The 14,274-nt window shown below is 39.7% G+C and overlaps 1 protein-coding gene across 5 annotated transcripts in view; it reads left to right on the forward strand.

The window, feature by feature from the left end:
• Positions 1-14,274, forward strand: part of SLC25A13 (solute carrier family 25 member 13) — a 201,395-nt gene that overhangs the window by 131,076 nt on the left and 56,045 nt on the right. For 3 of the 5 annotated variants that reach the window (XM_055119718.1, XM_004602204.2, XM_055119743.1), the window contains 2 exons: positions 3,168-3,255; positions 3,652-3,810. In XM_055119718.1, the coding sequence (XP_054975693.1) occupies positions 3,168-3,255; positions 3,652-3,810 (247 nt within the window). The remainder of the gene's footprint in view (positions 1-3,167; positions 3,256-3,651; positions 3,811-14,274) is intronic. The other 2 variants (XM_055119721.1, XM_055119736.1) reach the window with 1 other exon arrangement.

Genomic DNA, 14,274 nt, shown 5'->3' on the forward strand with positions numbered 1-14,274 from the left:
GAATTAGAGAATTACAAACCTTGAGAGCATATGTTGTGCGTACATGATGTTTGTCAAAAAAATCCACTCACAGATGAGCTTTTTTTTTTTTTTTTGGGGGGAAAAATACCTCCTTTAAGGCAAAGCCATCTCTGACTCCTATGAGACTTAACAGTTTTTGGCTCGGAGCTCTAGGTCTGTACTGAGACGCCAGTTTGACCACAATGGGTTGATGCAGGCTACATTTTTAGGACTGGCAGGCCTCGAGCCAGGACCCCCTTCTTTCAGCCTTTCCCACCCAAACGCAGCGGCGAGTTTTGTGTGCAATGTGTAACTCAAAAGTAGTGGGTGTGTGCTCAGTAAATCCTAACTAGGCACCTCTGGAAAACCAGCTGGCTGTTGTTAAAAGAGGAAGCTGGTTTCCCGGAGTGCAGGAGAGAGAACTGTGTAATCACGTGCAGAGGTGAAAGCAGCATTGCTCTCCCTTCTCCCTTTGATTTTTAAACACTGCTTGCCAGATGATTATCTCTTCATCTCCACGCTACTTGCAGTTACAGAAATTTGGGGATTAAGAGAAAGAAAAGTATTTTTATTTTTTCTTTTTTCTTATCCCTCTCCTTCTCCAGCTGGCAGTGGTTGCCCACATTTTTTTTTTTTCCCTTTCTGCCCTCTGCAGCTTTTGAGAGTTTTTGATGGGTGCTTGTTGATATGGTCGTGAAAGGTTAGAATAGCCTGATGAGATTTACAGCAGGAAATGATTGGCTGCTGCTTGGAGGTTTAAAGCAATTCACAATGGCCTTGCCTGGAATATGCTTTACTCTCTGAAATCCAGTGGGTCTGACAACACTGACAGCTTTAAGCAAGGGAGGTCATCCACCTGGTAGACTCACTACTAACTTTTCTCCAAGTGGAGGCGATGATGCGGAGGGATTTCTTGCGTAGGCATTCCATGCTTCTAACTTTAGAAAATTTGTGAAACCATCTGGAATTTCATTGAGCTTTATGTTTTAGATGAAAAGCTGTGATAGTTGTAGGCATCTCCCTTAACACCCGATGTTTTTCAAGTATTTTCATGCATTATTTTGATGCCAGAAGCATTATAAGCTTTCTGTGTTCTGTGTTGACAAAGGCAAAGCTGGGCCTTTCTCATGTTTGCAAAAAATGAAGTTGCTGTTGACTTCCTTCTGCACTGGGTGGAAAACCACATTGGAATGTGCAGGAGGAATATTTTAGATTTTTAAAAGTTCTCATTCCTATGTAAAGCTGTTTTCAGTTCAATGCTTTCGAAGGAGATTCCAAATGATCTCATTATATTAGAATTGTGTTTCATAGAAAACAACTAAATTCAGTGAGTTAATAGCCCTGTTCGGTAATTGTTTTCATTGTTCACAGATTTTAATTTCTGGCTTTTGAAAAAACAGAGTTTATTGAATGTATTTATTCAGCAGGTGACAACTCTGTGACATAAAATTATTATTTCACTTATGAAATTATTATTTCACATTATATTCTATAATGTTCTGGTATTTTTAAAAAAACACTGTAAGGACCATAGGTCAAAAGAACAATAATAAAATAACTGTCCAGGCTGAAGCATGAATTTAGAAAAGATGGTGAATAAAGAAGAGAAATTGCAAGAAAAGATAACTCTAAGATAACCACCAGTAGTTGTAACCACTGTAAAAATTTTGCTGATCTATCAGTAAGAAAATGATGGCTAGAGGAACCAGTTGGGATGGGAGATGCATGCGGAAAGTAGATAATGGACCAAACATGATGACCTCTCAGTGTCTGTCTTTCAAGCTATAATACCCAAAAGTAGAGAGAGAGAGTATGGGGAATATTGTCTGCCTAGAGGCAGGGGGAGGTTGGGAAAGGGGGACATATCCGGGATATTGGTGGTGGGGAATGTGCACTGGTGGAGGAATAGGTGTTTGATTATTGTGAGATTGTAACCCAAACATGAAAGCTTGTAACTGTCTCATGGTGATTCAATAAAATTTTAAAAATTAAAAAAAATTGCTGATCTCTTTGTGGCAGTATATAGCCAAAATGTTAGTATTTTGTATGCATATAAACTTAATTTATATTTTACATTAGTACATGCAGTAAAGCAACATTGTACATAGTCTTTAGCATTGTTTAAGATTATTATGAAATATTTTAAGTATTTTTAAAAGTAAGTAGAATTATATGATATTCTTTCTGTTTTATTTATTTATTTATTTATTTATTTTGGCTTTTTTGGTCACACCCAGCAATGCATGGGGTTACTCCTGGCTCTGCATTCAGGAATCACTCCTGGCAGTGAGGGACCATATGGGATGCTGGGGATCGAAACCGGGTTAGCCACGTGTATAGCAAACGCCCTACTTGCTGCACTATCGCTCCAGCCCCATGTTTTATCTTATATTTATGAAAAAAAACCTTCTTAACCTCAACTGCTTTTCTGAATCAGCCTTTTTGATGACATGCTAATTTTTAAGGCAATAACAATATTTTCAACAATCTGCTGTTATTAAGCATTTAGTTTATTCACTATTTTGCCTTCAAAATATACCACTTTTTAAGTACTTTTAGTTCGTTTCTTGTTTCCACATTTGACTTTTTTTTTTCAGGGTTTTTTTTTTTTTTAAGGATAATTGCATTGTCAGAGTTTGCATTCATTTTAAGGGTTTGGGTATATATTACCAAGTTTTCCTCCAGCTTATATTAGATTCAATGCTAAGAATAAAGTTTGAGAAGCACTGATTTCTATAACTCCTCCCAGACTAGATATTGCCATTAAAACACACACACACACACACACACACACACACACACACACACACACACACACACACAAAAAAAAGCATAGCAGAAAACCTAGCAATTTGATTGACAAAGATTGATGCCAGATTAATGCATTTAAAATTTATATCTCTTTGGTCACTAACGAGAATTGATCATTTCAGAGTAGGTCCAAAATATTGAGTGAGTGAGAATATATTAGCTTTTATTTGTTTAAATTTTATATCCTCTATTAACCCTTAGAACTCACAGAATATAACCCTATTTTCGTCTTTGTCATTTTAGTCATATCATGAACTTAAGGCAAAGTGAGTAATTAAAAAAATAATAATAATATGTGTTCCATTTTGTCTTTCCTCTTTTCTATCACGTATCTTTCAATTTCTCTGTATGGGAAGAAGAAGGCCTCAGGTGATTCATCCAGACCAATTCTCCTACAACTTGCAGAGTCGGCCTACAGGTTTGGTCTGGGTTCTATTGCTGGAGGTTAGTCATGACAAGTGCAAATCTTTATATTTTATCAATTTTTTTTATTTTTTCCATGTTGACTGTTATATGACAAAGCCTTTCTAGTTTACCACAACCTAATTGCTATTTCATACCTATGAGATAAGCTGTCTAACACCAGTTAAAAGTGAGCTAAGGCTGTGGTATTATTCTTTTTAACTTTTTAAATTTTAAGCTGTACACATTCTTTAATTAGGAAATTTTTGAATGGAAAGTCAGATTGTTTATTTAGGATATTAAAAGTTGTTCCAGTTTTAAAATTGGTATGTTACCAAATTGTTTCTTTGACTGTCTTCTCTTTGACTTTACCTATACTTCCCCTTTCCTCTGGTTGAACAAAACTCCTTCTGAAATACTGACTTTATTTGATTGCAGCTGTGGGAGCCACTGCGGTGTATCCCATTGATCTTGTGAAAACTCGAATGCAGAACCAAAGATCCACTGGTTCTTTTGTGGGAGAGCTAATGTATAAAAACAGCTTTGACTGTTTTAAGAAAGTGCTGCGGTATGAAGGCTTCTTTGGACTATATCGAGGTTAGTGCCATGTATTAAATTCATGTAAGGTGAAGTAATCGTTCAAGGTTTGGTTTTCCATCTCGGTGCCTGAAATGTATTAGAGAGACTGCGTTAAAATGGAAATACAGCAGATTCTCAATTATCCATGCTAATGGCAGTAGGCTGCAGGCATCTCGGGCATGGCTAATCAAAACAGTCCATAATCTGAAAGCCATTTATATTGCTCTGTAGTAAGTTTTATTTCTTAAAATAATTATTTTTACAAACATCTTCAGTGAATTTTTAAAAGACTCATATTGTTTGTGTTCTTGCAATAATTCCACTCACCAGCTAATTGGGTAAGTCATCCTGGGGACAAGATGGAGCCTACTTGGAATGAATGATTCTCCTTGAATATACTACAGAAAAAAAAAAAATCAGCTGAGTAACTGAGATTTCAGTTACTCACTCCATTACAGCCTCTTTCTGAGTCTCTTTCAAAATCCCTTCCCTTCCTCCTGACTGTATCCAGTTGTCCATAATACTTGGTTGGTACTCAGGTGCTCCCTTAATCATCTAAGGTTCATCAGTCAACATAAACAGTCACAGAGAATCTGTCATCATTGATAGAAAGGAGATGCCCCCCCCCTACCACCACCACACACACACCCTGAATGCTTCTTCGCTGGCTGTGGTATAAAAAGAATTCCCACCCCCATTGACTTCTGCAAAGAAAAGAGACGCTTAGCCACTGCTAAAATATAGTAACCAGACAGAGTACAGTGCTGATTATTTTGCCATTTGGCACCTACAAAGCTGGTAAGAGCTTTCCTCTTCTTCCCTACTAGTTCTGATTCCAGAAGAAAGTAAAATAAAGTATTCTGCTGATACAAACCTTAAATTGGCAGCCATGTTTAACCTGTGCTTCTAAGCCTCTTATGCCATCTGCTGATTCCAGTCTTCAGCCTAAGCACCCAACATAAAAAAAAAAGCAAGAAAACAAACAAACATTCCACTTGGAATCTTTCACCTTAGAAACCAGGAGGTTACAAACTCCAGAAAAGTTCCATTTTGCTGGTTCTATTGTGTAGATATAGAAAACCCCCATCAAAGGCCTTTTGATCTCTTCCCAGTCCTCTTTCCCTCACCCCCCTGCCTCTTTGTACAAAGGGAGCTCTTTGACCTCAGGTGATTGATGATGACCCCTATAGGGTCACCGCCCTCCGTTTGAAATACGTTTCCCTTCTGGTGACAACAGCCTCATAAATGAAATGTCTCCCAAGTAGAACAAGGTTAATGTCACAGTTCTTGCTTTGCATTGGTTCAGGTAAAGGTAACCACCTCACCTGTTCTTACGGTTTATCATTGCAGGCCGAGTTTTGCGTTTCCATTGGATAGATGTTTGGTTCTTGGCATTGCTTCACATAGGGCTTTTAGGAAAGCCTTCCTTGGTGTTGGAGTAAGGGTGCTTTTGGGTTTAGAGAAAGACCTTTTGTCCTGTTACTATCTCTGTGCACATGTGAACCCTGATTTGTTTTTACTGCTGAGTCCCTTCTCTTTCATCATCGACCACACCTGATTTTTTATTGACTCTGGATTTCCTTCGTCAACTTGTCTTTGAAACTCCATTGAGGAATAAAACAAGAACAAAAAGAAAGGGAAAATAATTTAATTAATTAATTAAATCCCTGTCGATGGAACAACTTAAGGCATACCTGAGTTACTGAGTGCCGAATTAATCTGGACCATCCATCCCCATAGACCTCTTGATGTTTTAATCTATGAGATGAGTGTGACTGATTTTAACTCCTCAGAGGAGTATTACTGGAGACTGATTCGGAACACCTGAGAGGCAGGGAGTCACTTTTTTCCTGGTTTACAAATTGCCAGTTATCTAGACTGTTTGGGGTACAACCCTAAGAGTTTCTCTGTCAGGGAACTGATAAGTAAAATGTGAATATTAAGATTCATTCTGGGATCCGGAGAGATAGTGCAGCAGGTAGGGTGTTTGCCTTGCATACAGCTTACCTGGGTTCTATCTTCAGCTTCCCATATGTCCCCCTGAGCAACACCAAAAGTAATTCCTGCAGAGCCAGGAGTAGCCCCTGAGCATTTCGGGGTGTGACGCCACACCCCCCTCCCCCCCACACACACAAAAAGGAGATTCATTCTGGAAGTCACCTGCATTCTCCTTGATTTCTTATCTTTTCTAGTAGATGATTTTAAAATGAAAGGTTTACTATAAAACTAGTTTCTTTCTTCAATTTGGGTCTTGAGGGCAAAGAGTTGATTGGGCATTGGGGTAAAATAAGATGATTTGTTGTCCTGCCTCCTAAGTGACATTCCTATTCTGTTTAGTCCAGGCCCAATTCCCTGAAATATTTCTGAGAATCAGTCTTTGAACTTATGTGTATGAGGATATATAATAACCAAGTGTAATTTTTTTGAGTATAAATTGCTTGTTAAATAGAATTTTATTTAAAAAATTTATTCCAGGAAAAGTACTATATTTCAGTTTTGAAAATTTAGATTTGCTACTGATAGTGCTTCACCTAGCAATATTGGAGAAGGTGTCAGAGTACAGCTCTAGTTTATAAACATGATTCGAAATATTGAGCATATTTTTCTCTCTAATGGGATTTGCTTGACATGTAATTTTTCTTCATCAAGACGTACATAATTGCTAAAATGTCCTGAATAGTATAATTTGGAAATGCTGCATAAGAAATGTCTCGCCCCTAATTTAAATTTATCTTAGTTTCATTTGTGTATATTTGGGAGAAAAGCTGGCAGTTGGTTCTGAAAGAAGGTGTTTGCAGCATCTGTCCTTATAATAAAGTTAATGTATTTCTCTCTCATCCTCTCACTCTCCTTTTTCTTACAGCAGGAATACAAATTTATGTTTTGGGGGAAAAAACGAAAAGCAAATTTTGTATTTAGAAGCATTTTCTTTGTAGAACTACTTGAGTGAGGGCTCTTTTTCTCTCTTCCATCTCACTGCAGTGACAGGGTTTGCACACAGCCTCTTTTGTTTTTTCTATTTGTTGGTTGGTTTGGGGGTCACAGCCAGCAGTGCTCAGGGCTAACTCTTGGCTCTGTGCTCAGGGGTCATTCCTGGAGGGCTCTGGGGACCATATAGGGTGCTGGGAATCAAAGCCAGGCCAGCCAGTTACAGGGCAAATGCCTTACCCGTCACTGTACTATCACTCCGGCCCTTGCACACACATTTGTGGTGCATATCAGGATCACACCATTTTGATGTGGTTCTCACCCACACTCAGCTTGCATGTGTGAAGATCTCACACTGTTCCAAACGCCAGAACCACTGGGACTGTATTCTTTGGGCTTATGTGGGTGATCTTAGGGATTCAACTCAGTGCCTCAGGCTTTAATGGTGGCATTTTTGCCACTGAGCATTCCCTGGGTCCTGAAAGATTATTTTTAAAGAAGTCTTTCAGCACTCTGCCATTTCTTGTCATTTCTAGCAGTTACCAGATTCTGCCCTCAGTTCTGGAAGTGATCCATTAGTAATTAGGGAATGCGTTTGAATCACTGCCCTGTAGTCCAAAAGACTGATGGTACAACTCTGAGGATTGTTAGTGATTGTCTTCAGTAGATATCGATTCCTGTTTCTTAGAGAGCCTTGAGTAATTTTAGTTTTGTGAATTGGTTAGTTCTTACTCTCTACATTTCTATCTCTTTGTAACTTTTTTATATTTACAAGGGTAAGTTTTGGCTGTTAAAAAAGAGTTCTTGAAGTATCCTGTGTGACTCTTTATACAGGTCTTCTCTGTAATACAGATGATTCTTTATAAGAAAATCTTTAGGTTTTTTAGTTTTGCTTTTTTTTCCTCCTGACATTCTTTGAAAATTGGACTCCTAAACCAAGTCTTTTATTTAAAAGAAAAAAACATCCATGGTAATCCAAAAAGTCTTCCTTTATTTCCTCCCCAGTCTACAGATTGATTTTATGCACTCAGGTGTTTAAAATCCTTAATGAATTACCTGACAACTCATTTGGTTTGAATGAACTTCATGACCAAATGAGTCAGTTATTGGCCTGCTATACACTTGGCATATTAAAGAGAAACAATTGATTGGGTAATCATCCATAATTAACTGCTCTTAACGTTCCAGGAATAACTAATTTCTGCCTTCAAACTTTGCTATACTCGCCTCCTTCAGATACGTCAGGGAATGAGATTAGCTATTTTAGAAACTGGAAGTTGTTATCAGGTCCTGGGAAAGAAGGATGTATTCAAGAGGAAGGAACCATAAAAAAAAAATGCTTCTTTCACGAAGGCTTTTTTATTTGTTTGGTTTTGGTGGGAAAAGCATTAAAGAAAACCTAAAAGGCAAAATCAGATAATTTTTTTAATTCATCCTAAATTGAAACATCATTTAATTTTTTAGTTTTGTTTCCTTAATACTAGAACTCAAACAAGTACCTCATATATGCTAGACATATATTCCATCACTGAGTTAAATTTCTCTCCCCCTTTTTTGTCTTTTAATCAGCTTATTGATCCGGACTTGCAAAGTTTCAAATGTGTCTGTTTTCAGTTGTCTGTGGTGCAAAAGTAGTCCTCTTCCATCCTGGAATGTTCTCAAGGTGACATCTAGAGGATAGAGTGGTGATATTTCAGTAAGTTAGTGATAAGTTTTTCTAGTGTGTTCTAGGAAGGTTTTTCAGGTAGTTGGTTTAAGCTAGGTCTTTTCTTATAGCCATTGGTTCTATAATCGTCTTTGGTTATAGAAGGGTCACATTTTTTTTTTGTGGATATGAATAAATTTTAAAATTATACCATCAAATCTAGAAGATATTCTGTAGCTGTTGGGGCTTTTGTTATTGTTGTTACACATAAAGATTGGAAAAAAACAGTGAATTAGTGAACTCTGCTGAGTCATATATGTCCATCCATGCTGACCAAGCTTTTAAGGAGTGCAAGATGGATTGCCTAGATCTTATTTTTGTGACCAGTTCTTAACACATATTCATTTATAGTAGTAAGCTGTGAAAAGATCAGAAAGCAGATACTTAGTTATTAAAAATTGAACAAAAGACTTGGACAGTACGCAGGCTGAACCATCAAGTCTCCAGAAATCTAGAGTGATGAGCACTGACCACAGGTTCTTGGGTGAATAGACGGAGGCAACAGAGTTGAACAGTGGTTATGTGGAAGTATTGTCAGAGGCTGAAGAAGGCCAGAGAACAATGATGAGCCTAGGAAATCAGGAAAAACAAGATAAAGGGGGAAATTAGATGTAGCCTGGAGAAAAGGAGATTAGTGAACAAATTAGTTCCAAGGCTCAATAAAAAATTTATAGCCAGCTACTGCTGCTGCTGATAATGAAACAAGAGAAATAGCTTAAAGCTTGGCTGCCAAAAAAATATTTTAGATTGGAGAAAAGTTAACCTGGACTTGAAAGCTGCCTGAAAAAAACAGCATGAGAGGATATAATCTTTTCCCCTAATGATTTTTACTTCTAGAGAGCCCCCCCCACGCCCCATGCCCTCAGAGGACTCAAAGGAACTAATATTTTTCTAGATCATAAGCACTCTCACTTATTGTAGTTTTGATAGCTTCACTAAGGCATCCTAAGCCATACCTAAAATAATAGATAGCTTTTCAATTTTTCTGTTTTATTGGGGACCATATCTGGTGGTTCTCAGGGCTTATTACTCCTGGCTTGGCACTCAGGGGTCACTCCTAGCTGACTCAGAGAACCATATGGAGTGCCGGAGATTGAACCCAGCCACATGCAAGGCAAGTGTCCTACCCACTGTACTATTGCTCTGGCCCTGGCTCTTAACATTTTTTTTTAAGGGTATGTTTTTTCATATATTTACTGGCTGTTTATATGTCCTCTTTGAGGAAGTTTCTGTCATTTTTCTCCCCCCACCTTTTTTTTTTTTTGGCTTTTTGGCTCACACCCAGCAATGCTCAGGGGTTACTCCTGGCTCATGCACTCAGGAATCACTCCTGCTGGATCTTAACATTTTGAGTAGAACATTTAACCCTGATAAATGAGTATTTAAATCCTAATTTCTTCTCCCCCTCCCCATAATGTTGCCACCTCCTCTGTTTCTTGTAATGGAGAAACTTCAATGCAACAAAGCTATGAAAGCAGATAGTGTAATGTGTGTATATGGCAGTGGGAGTGGGAGGGGAATACTTTCATGCCTAGGGGCACCGAGTCTAAAGCAGACAGACAAATGGGAGGAGGAGAAGGAGGGAAGAAAGGAAGCTCCCACTAGTGTGGAGTGAAGGCCATGGAAATAAAGGCAGGAATAAAAGCTGTGAGGGAGGCAGGGTGTGCTGAGTGCTGATAACTCTAGAATGAAGGTTAATCTGATGTTGAAAGCAGGGTCGGCTCTCTGAGGACAATGGGGGCCACAGTAGCTAGTTAGTGGCCTGGATGGCCAAGTCAGGAGGGTAAGAATTTTGAACAGGAGCATTTACCTCTGGGCTGACACTAGGTAACACAGGAAAGTTCTGTATGTGGCTTCAGCTCTAGGAGTTAGGGGTGTCATTATATATTAATCTCTCTGCCAAGTTCCCTGGAAGGAATTTGTTTCTACCCTGTAGGCTTTCCCATCTGCACCCACGCATTTGATGTCCTGTAAGTAAGGGAGCTTCTCAGGGCTGGCAACTACTTGAATGGGCTTGTCTAACCTGAGACAAAGATTCTGCTTTGTCTATTAAAGTTCATCCTTGTTATGGACCTCAGCATCTATGCCCTGCTCATCTTATCCAGCTTGATCCTTCAGCCACCTGCCATGTTCTTTGCCTGTGGACCATCAACCTGCGTCCTGACCAGTTGATTTTCCTGAGCCTTGTGACCATCATTCTCCCTAACTCACTTCTTCATGTCACAACTTGCAGCTTGACTCTGATAGTGCCTTCAGCATTTTACAGAGTAATATTCAGGACCTAGAGGCCTGGGGAGACTCTGGGTGATGTCCACGGCATTGCCACTTCTCGTTCTTTGCTGAAAAGACCAGTCAATACAGGGAGCTGGTGTTTCCACTCATATTTTTCCTGACTGGCAAAGAAGTGTGAGCGAGGAGAATGGATTTTTAGAGCAAAGAAAGAAATTGGAGTAATCCGTTCACTGGAGCAAACAGGGAAAGCTCAGCACGGGGGCTGTGGACCCCTCTCAGAATAGGGTCGATCTGGGTTCAGCTCTTAATAGTACTGCATCATCATCTCTTGGGACTGTGCAGCCACTTAGGGTTTTCCAGAGTCAAGATTCTATGGGGGATGAGGATGTTGATGAAAATCAAAATAAGCAGCCACACACTAATTTTACAGGTTTTTTTTTTTTTTGTATGCTTAGCCTCTTTGTGTACTAAGTCATTTCTCAGTTCCACGAAGGTAGAACCATGTTTGTCCTTGTTTCACACATAGGAAAGCAAAGTGCAAAGAGCTTGTGTAACTTGCCCATAATGACATATCTAATAAGTAGCATCAGGACTCAGAGGCAGCACCCTGGCCCCAGACTCCAGGCTCATGATCACCTGATACTTGTCACTGTAAATTATACATTGTAAACATCAGAGGCTGAGAATCATTTAAACTCCCAACTAAAACACTTTGGTTTTGAAACATAGCTACAGATGTGTTATTCTATATGTGCTAGTTCTTAGCTTTGCCAAAAGTAAACGGAGCCACTAGTCATCATCAAACAGGATGGACCTTCATTTGGGGGATACAGCTCTTCAAAGAAGGAACATAATGCAATAAGGATGATAATCATTTTCCTCTTTTTTTTGTTTTTTGTTTGTTTTTTGTTTTTGGAATCATGCCTGGTGATGCACAGGGATTATTACTCCTATCTCTGCACTCAGGAATTACTCCTGGCAGTGCTCAGGGGACCATATGGGATGCTGGGAATCCAACCTGGGTCTGCCGCGTGCAAGGCAAATGCCCAACCCACTGTGCTATTACTCCAACCCCATCATTGTCCTCATTTAATTCTGTACTGTGAAGTTTATTCAGGTTGGATATTGTCTTCTAAGCCAGAAGAGAATTGAGGATATACCTTGAACATACAGGTACCCAAAAAAAGCATAACCTTTAAGTGGATGAGGTACTTCCCTTGCATGTGGCTGACTCATGTTTAGGCCACAGCATCCTACATGTTCCTGAGTCCACTAGGAATGATCCCTGAGCATTTTTATTTATAAGAAAATAAAAAAAGTCATTACCTTTTCTGTTGGGGGGTAAGGGAGTGCAGAGCATCATACCCTGTGATGCTCAGGAATTACTCCTGACTCTGCACTCAGAAATTACTCCTGGTGCTGCTCGGGGAACAATATGGGATACTGGGGATCAAACCCAAGTCAGCTCCATGCAAGACAAATGCTCTACTCGCTGTACTATCTCTCTAGCCCCTTATCAAATTTTTAATGCATAACAGAGCTGTGAACAGTATCCTTGTCTTTATTTACTCATGTGATATTGTTATAAAGCATTTGAGTCATAGTTAATAGTGAACAACCTACTGCCTCCTCTATGGATGAGCAATCTAGAATCCAAAAGGTAGTCTCTATTATCACTTAACATGAAAAAGGTGACAACCCAGGAATCCAACCCAGTCTTTCTCCATCCAGACTCCATGCTCCAAGCCATTTCTTTTTGTCTGCCATATGATTAGAAATAAGTAAGTTTAATTAGGACAGCATTGTTTGAGTTTCTTTGTAGTTTATTTATTTTTTTTTTGAGGGGGAGGGTGGGAGGACACTCAGTGGAGCTTAAGGAATTACTTCTGGCAAGCTTGAGGGACAATATGAGGTGCTGAGAATTGAACCCAGGTCATGCAAGACAAGCATCTTACCCACTGTACAGTTGCTTTGGCCTCTATGGTTTCTTTTAACTCAGATCTTAGAATTATCTTTCAAAGCTTTGTTAAGTAAAAATCAGCATTCTGCCCCCACAGCCTCCTTCTGGGGTACTAAAGGAAGCTTAAGCTGGAGTCCTTGATGAAAACTTCATTCTTCCCTACACCTCTACCTCTGATCTCATTGAGTTGCACATGGGACTGAAGTCGGAGGGGATAGTGTGATTTATATCTCAATCCCATGAAATTTGAAGACAAAATACTACATTAATATTGTGCCTTGTAAATCTTTTCTCACATTAGCAGCCTTCTGGGAAAGTTTGCCAAGGAAGCATTGCCATATGTGCTGATGGAGCTGAACTAAAAAGAGAAGATTAGAAAACTAACCACACTAATAAATTTCATTTGAGGCAGTTGGAAAACAGACTGCTGTTTTGACAAGTTAGAAGCAACACACACATCCATTCTGTTTTTAATGGTTAAAATGAATTTCCAGAATCCAACAGAAACATCTTATATTAGAAGCCTAATTTTTCTGCTGAGTTACCCAGATGTAAGACATAAATGTACTTTAAACTTCAACGTGATCATGTTGAAGTGCCTTAACTGGAGTGGCTGTTTTCGACATTATTGAGCCATGTTACCATCCTCCCTTGAAGATCAATGTAACCGGAAGGCGATCAGAGTTCCCATCTGTTTGACTTTTCATAGCCCCACAGACCATGACCCCTCCCAAAGGGCATTTACCCAGGAGACTAATGGTGTCAAGGCCCACATCTGTGGTGCTGTGCAGTCTGCAATCCACAGCCACCCTCATTCCCTGCTTAACCATGATAGTGATGAGAATGGTACGTATCCAGCCCCCTTCTTGAGTGTCAGCTTCCGGCCAGGTCTTAGGAATGAGTTTGTACTTGATATTCTTACTGAGTTGAAGATACTCATTTATTATAGTGAAACTTGTGATCTCTAATTTTATTACTTTAATCTCCTAAAGCTCTCCCTGCCTTGAATCTCTGTCTTTGCTCTCTGACCTTCACTGGCCTCTTGGACATTTTTCCCTTTGGGGACTTGACTTTAAAAGCTACCCTGGGGGTTGGACTGATGCACAGTGGGGGTAGGGCATTTGCCTTGCATGTGGTGGACCTGGGTTCAATTCCCAGCATCCCATATAGTCCCCCGAGCACTGCCAGGGGTAATTCCTGAGGGTATGAGCCAGGAGTGACCCCAGTGCATCGCCGGGTGTGACCCAAAAAGCCAAAAAAAACAAAAGCCACCCTGTATACCTTCAAGTTTGACCCTAAGCTCCTTAATGTGACCTGGCAGAGAAGCAGCCTCTAAAGCCAGGCTGCCTGTTTGGTGACCCAGCCCGCCATCCAACAGCTAAGGTATACTGGGCAGATTCTTTGAAGTATGCCTCAAGTTTTTTCACTTGTAAAAGTGAAGAAAAATAACATGTACTGGGGATAGAGTGATCGCAGGGAATAAGGCTCTTGCCTTGCATATGCCTGATCCTGGTTTGATCCCCAGAACCACCATATGGTCCCTTGGGAACAGAGCTAGGAGAAAGTCCAAAACACTACTGAGTATGGCCTCCAAACCATGGTAAATAAATAACATGTATTAGGCTACCAGAAGGTCTGTGATCTGTCCATAGCCTCC

This window comes from Sorex araneus, chromosome 1, assembly GCF_027595985.1.
Source record: "Sorex araneus isolate mSorAra2 chromosome 1, mSorAra2.pri, whole genome shotgun sequence".
NCBI classification, from domain to species: domain Eukaryota; kingdom Metazoa; phylum Chordata; class Mammalia; order Eulipotyphla; family Soricidae; genus Sorex; species Sorex araneus.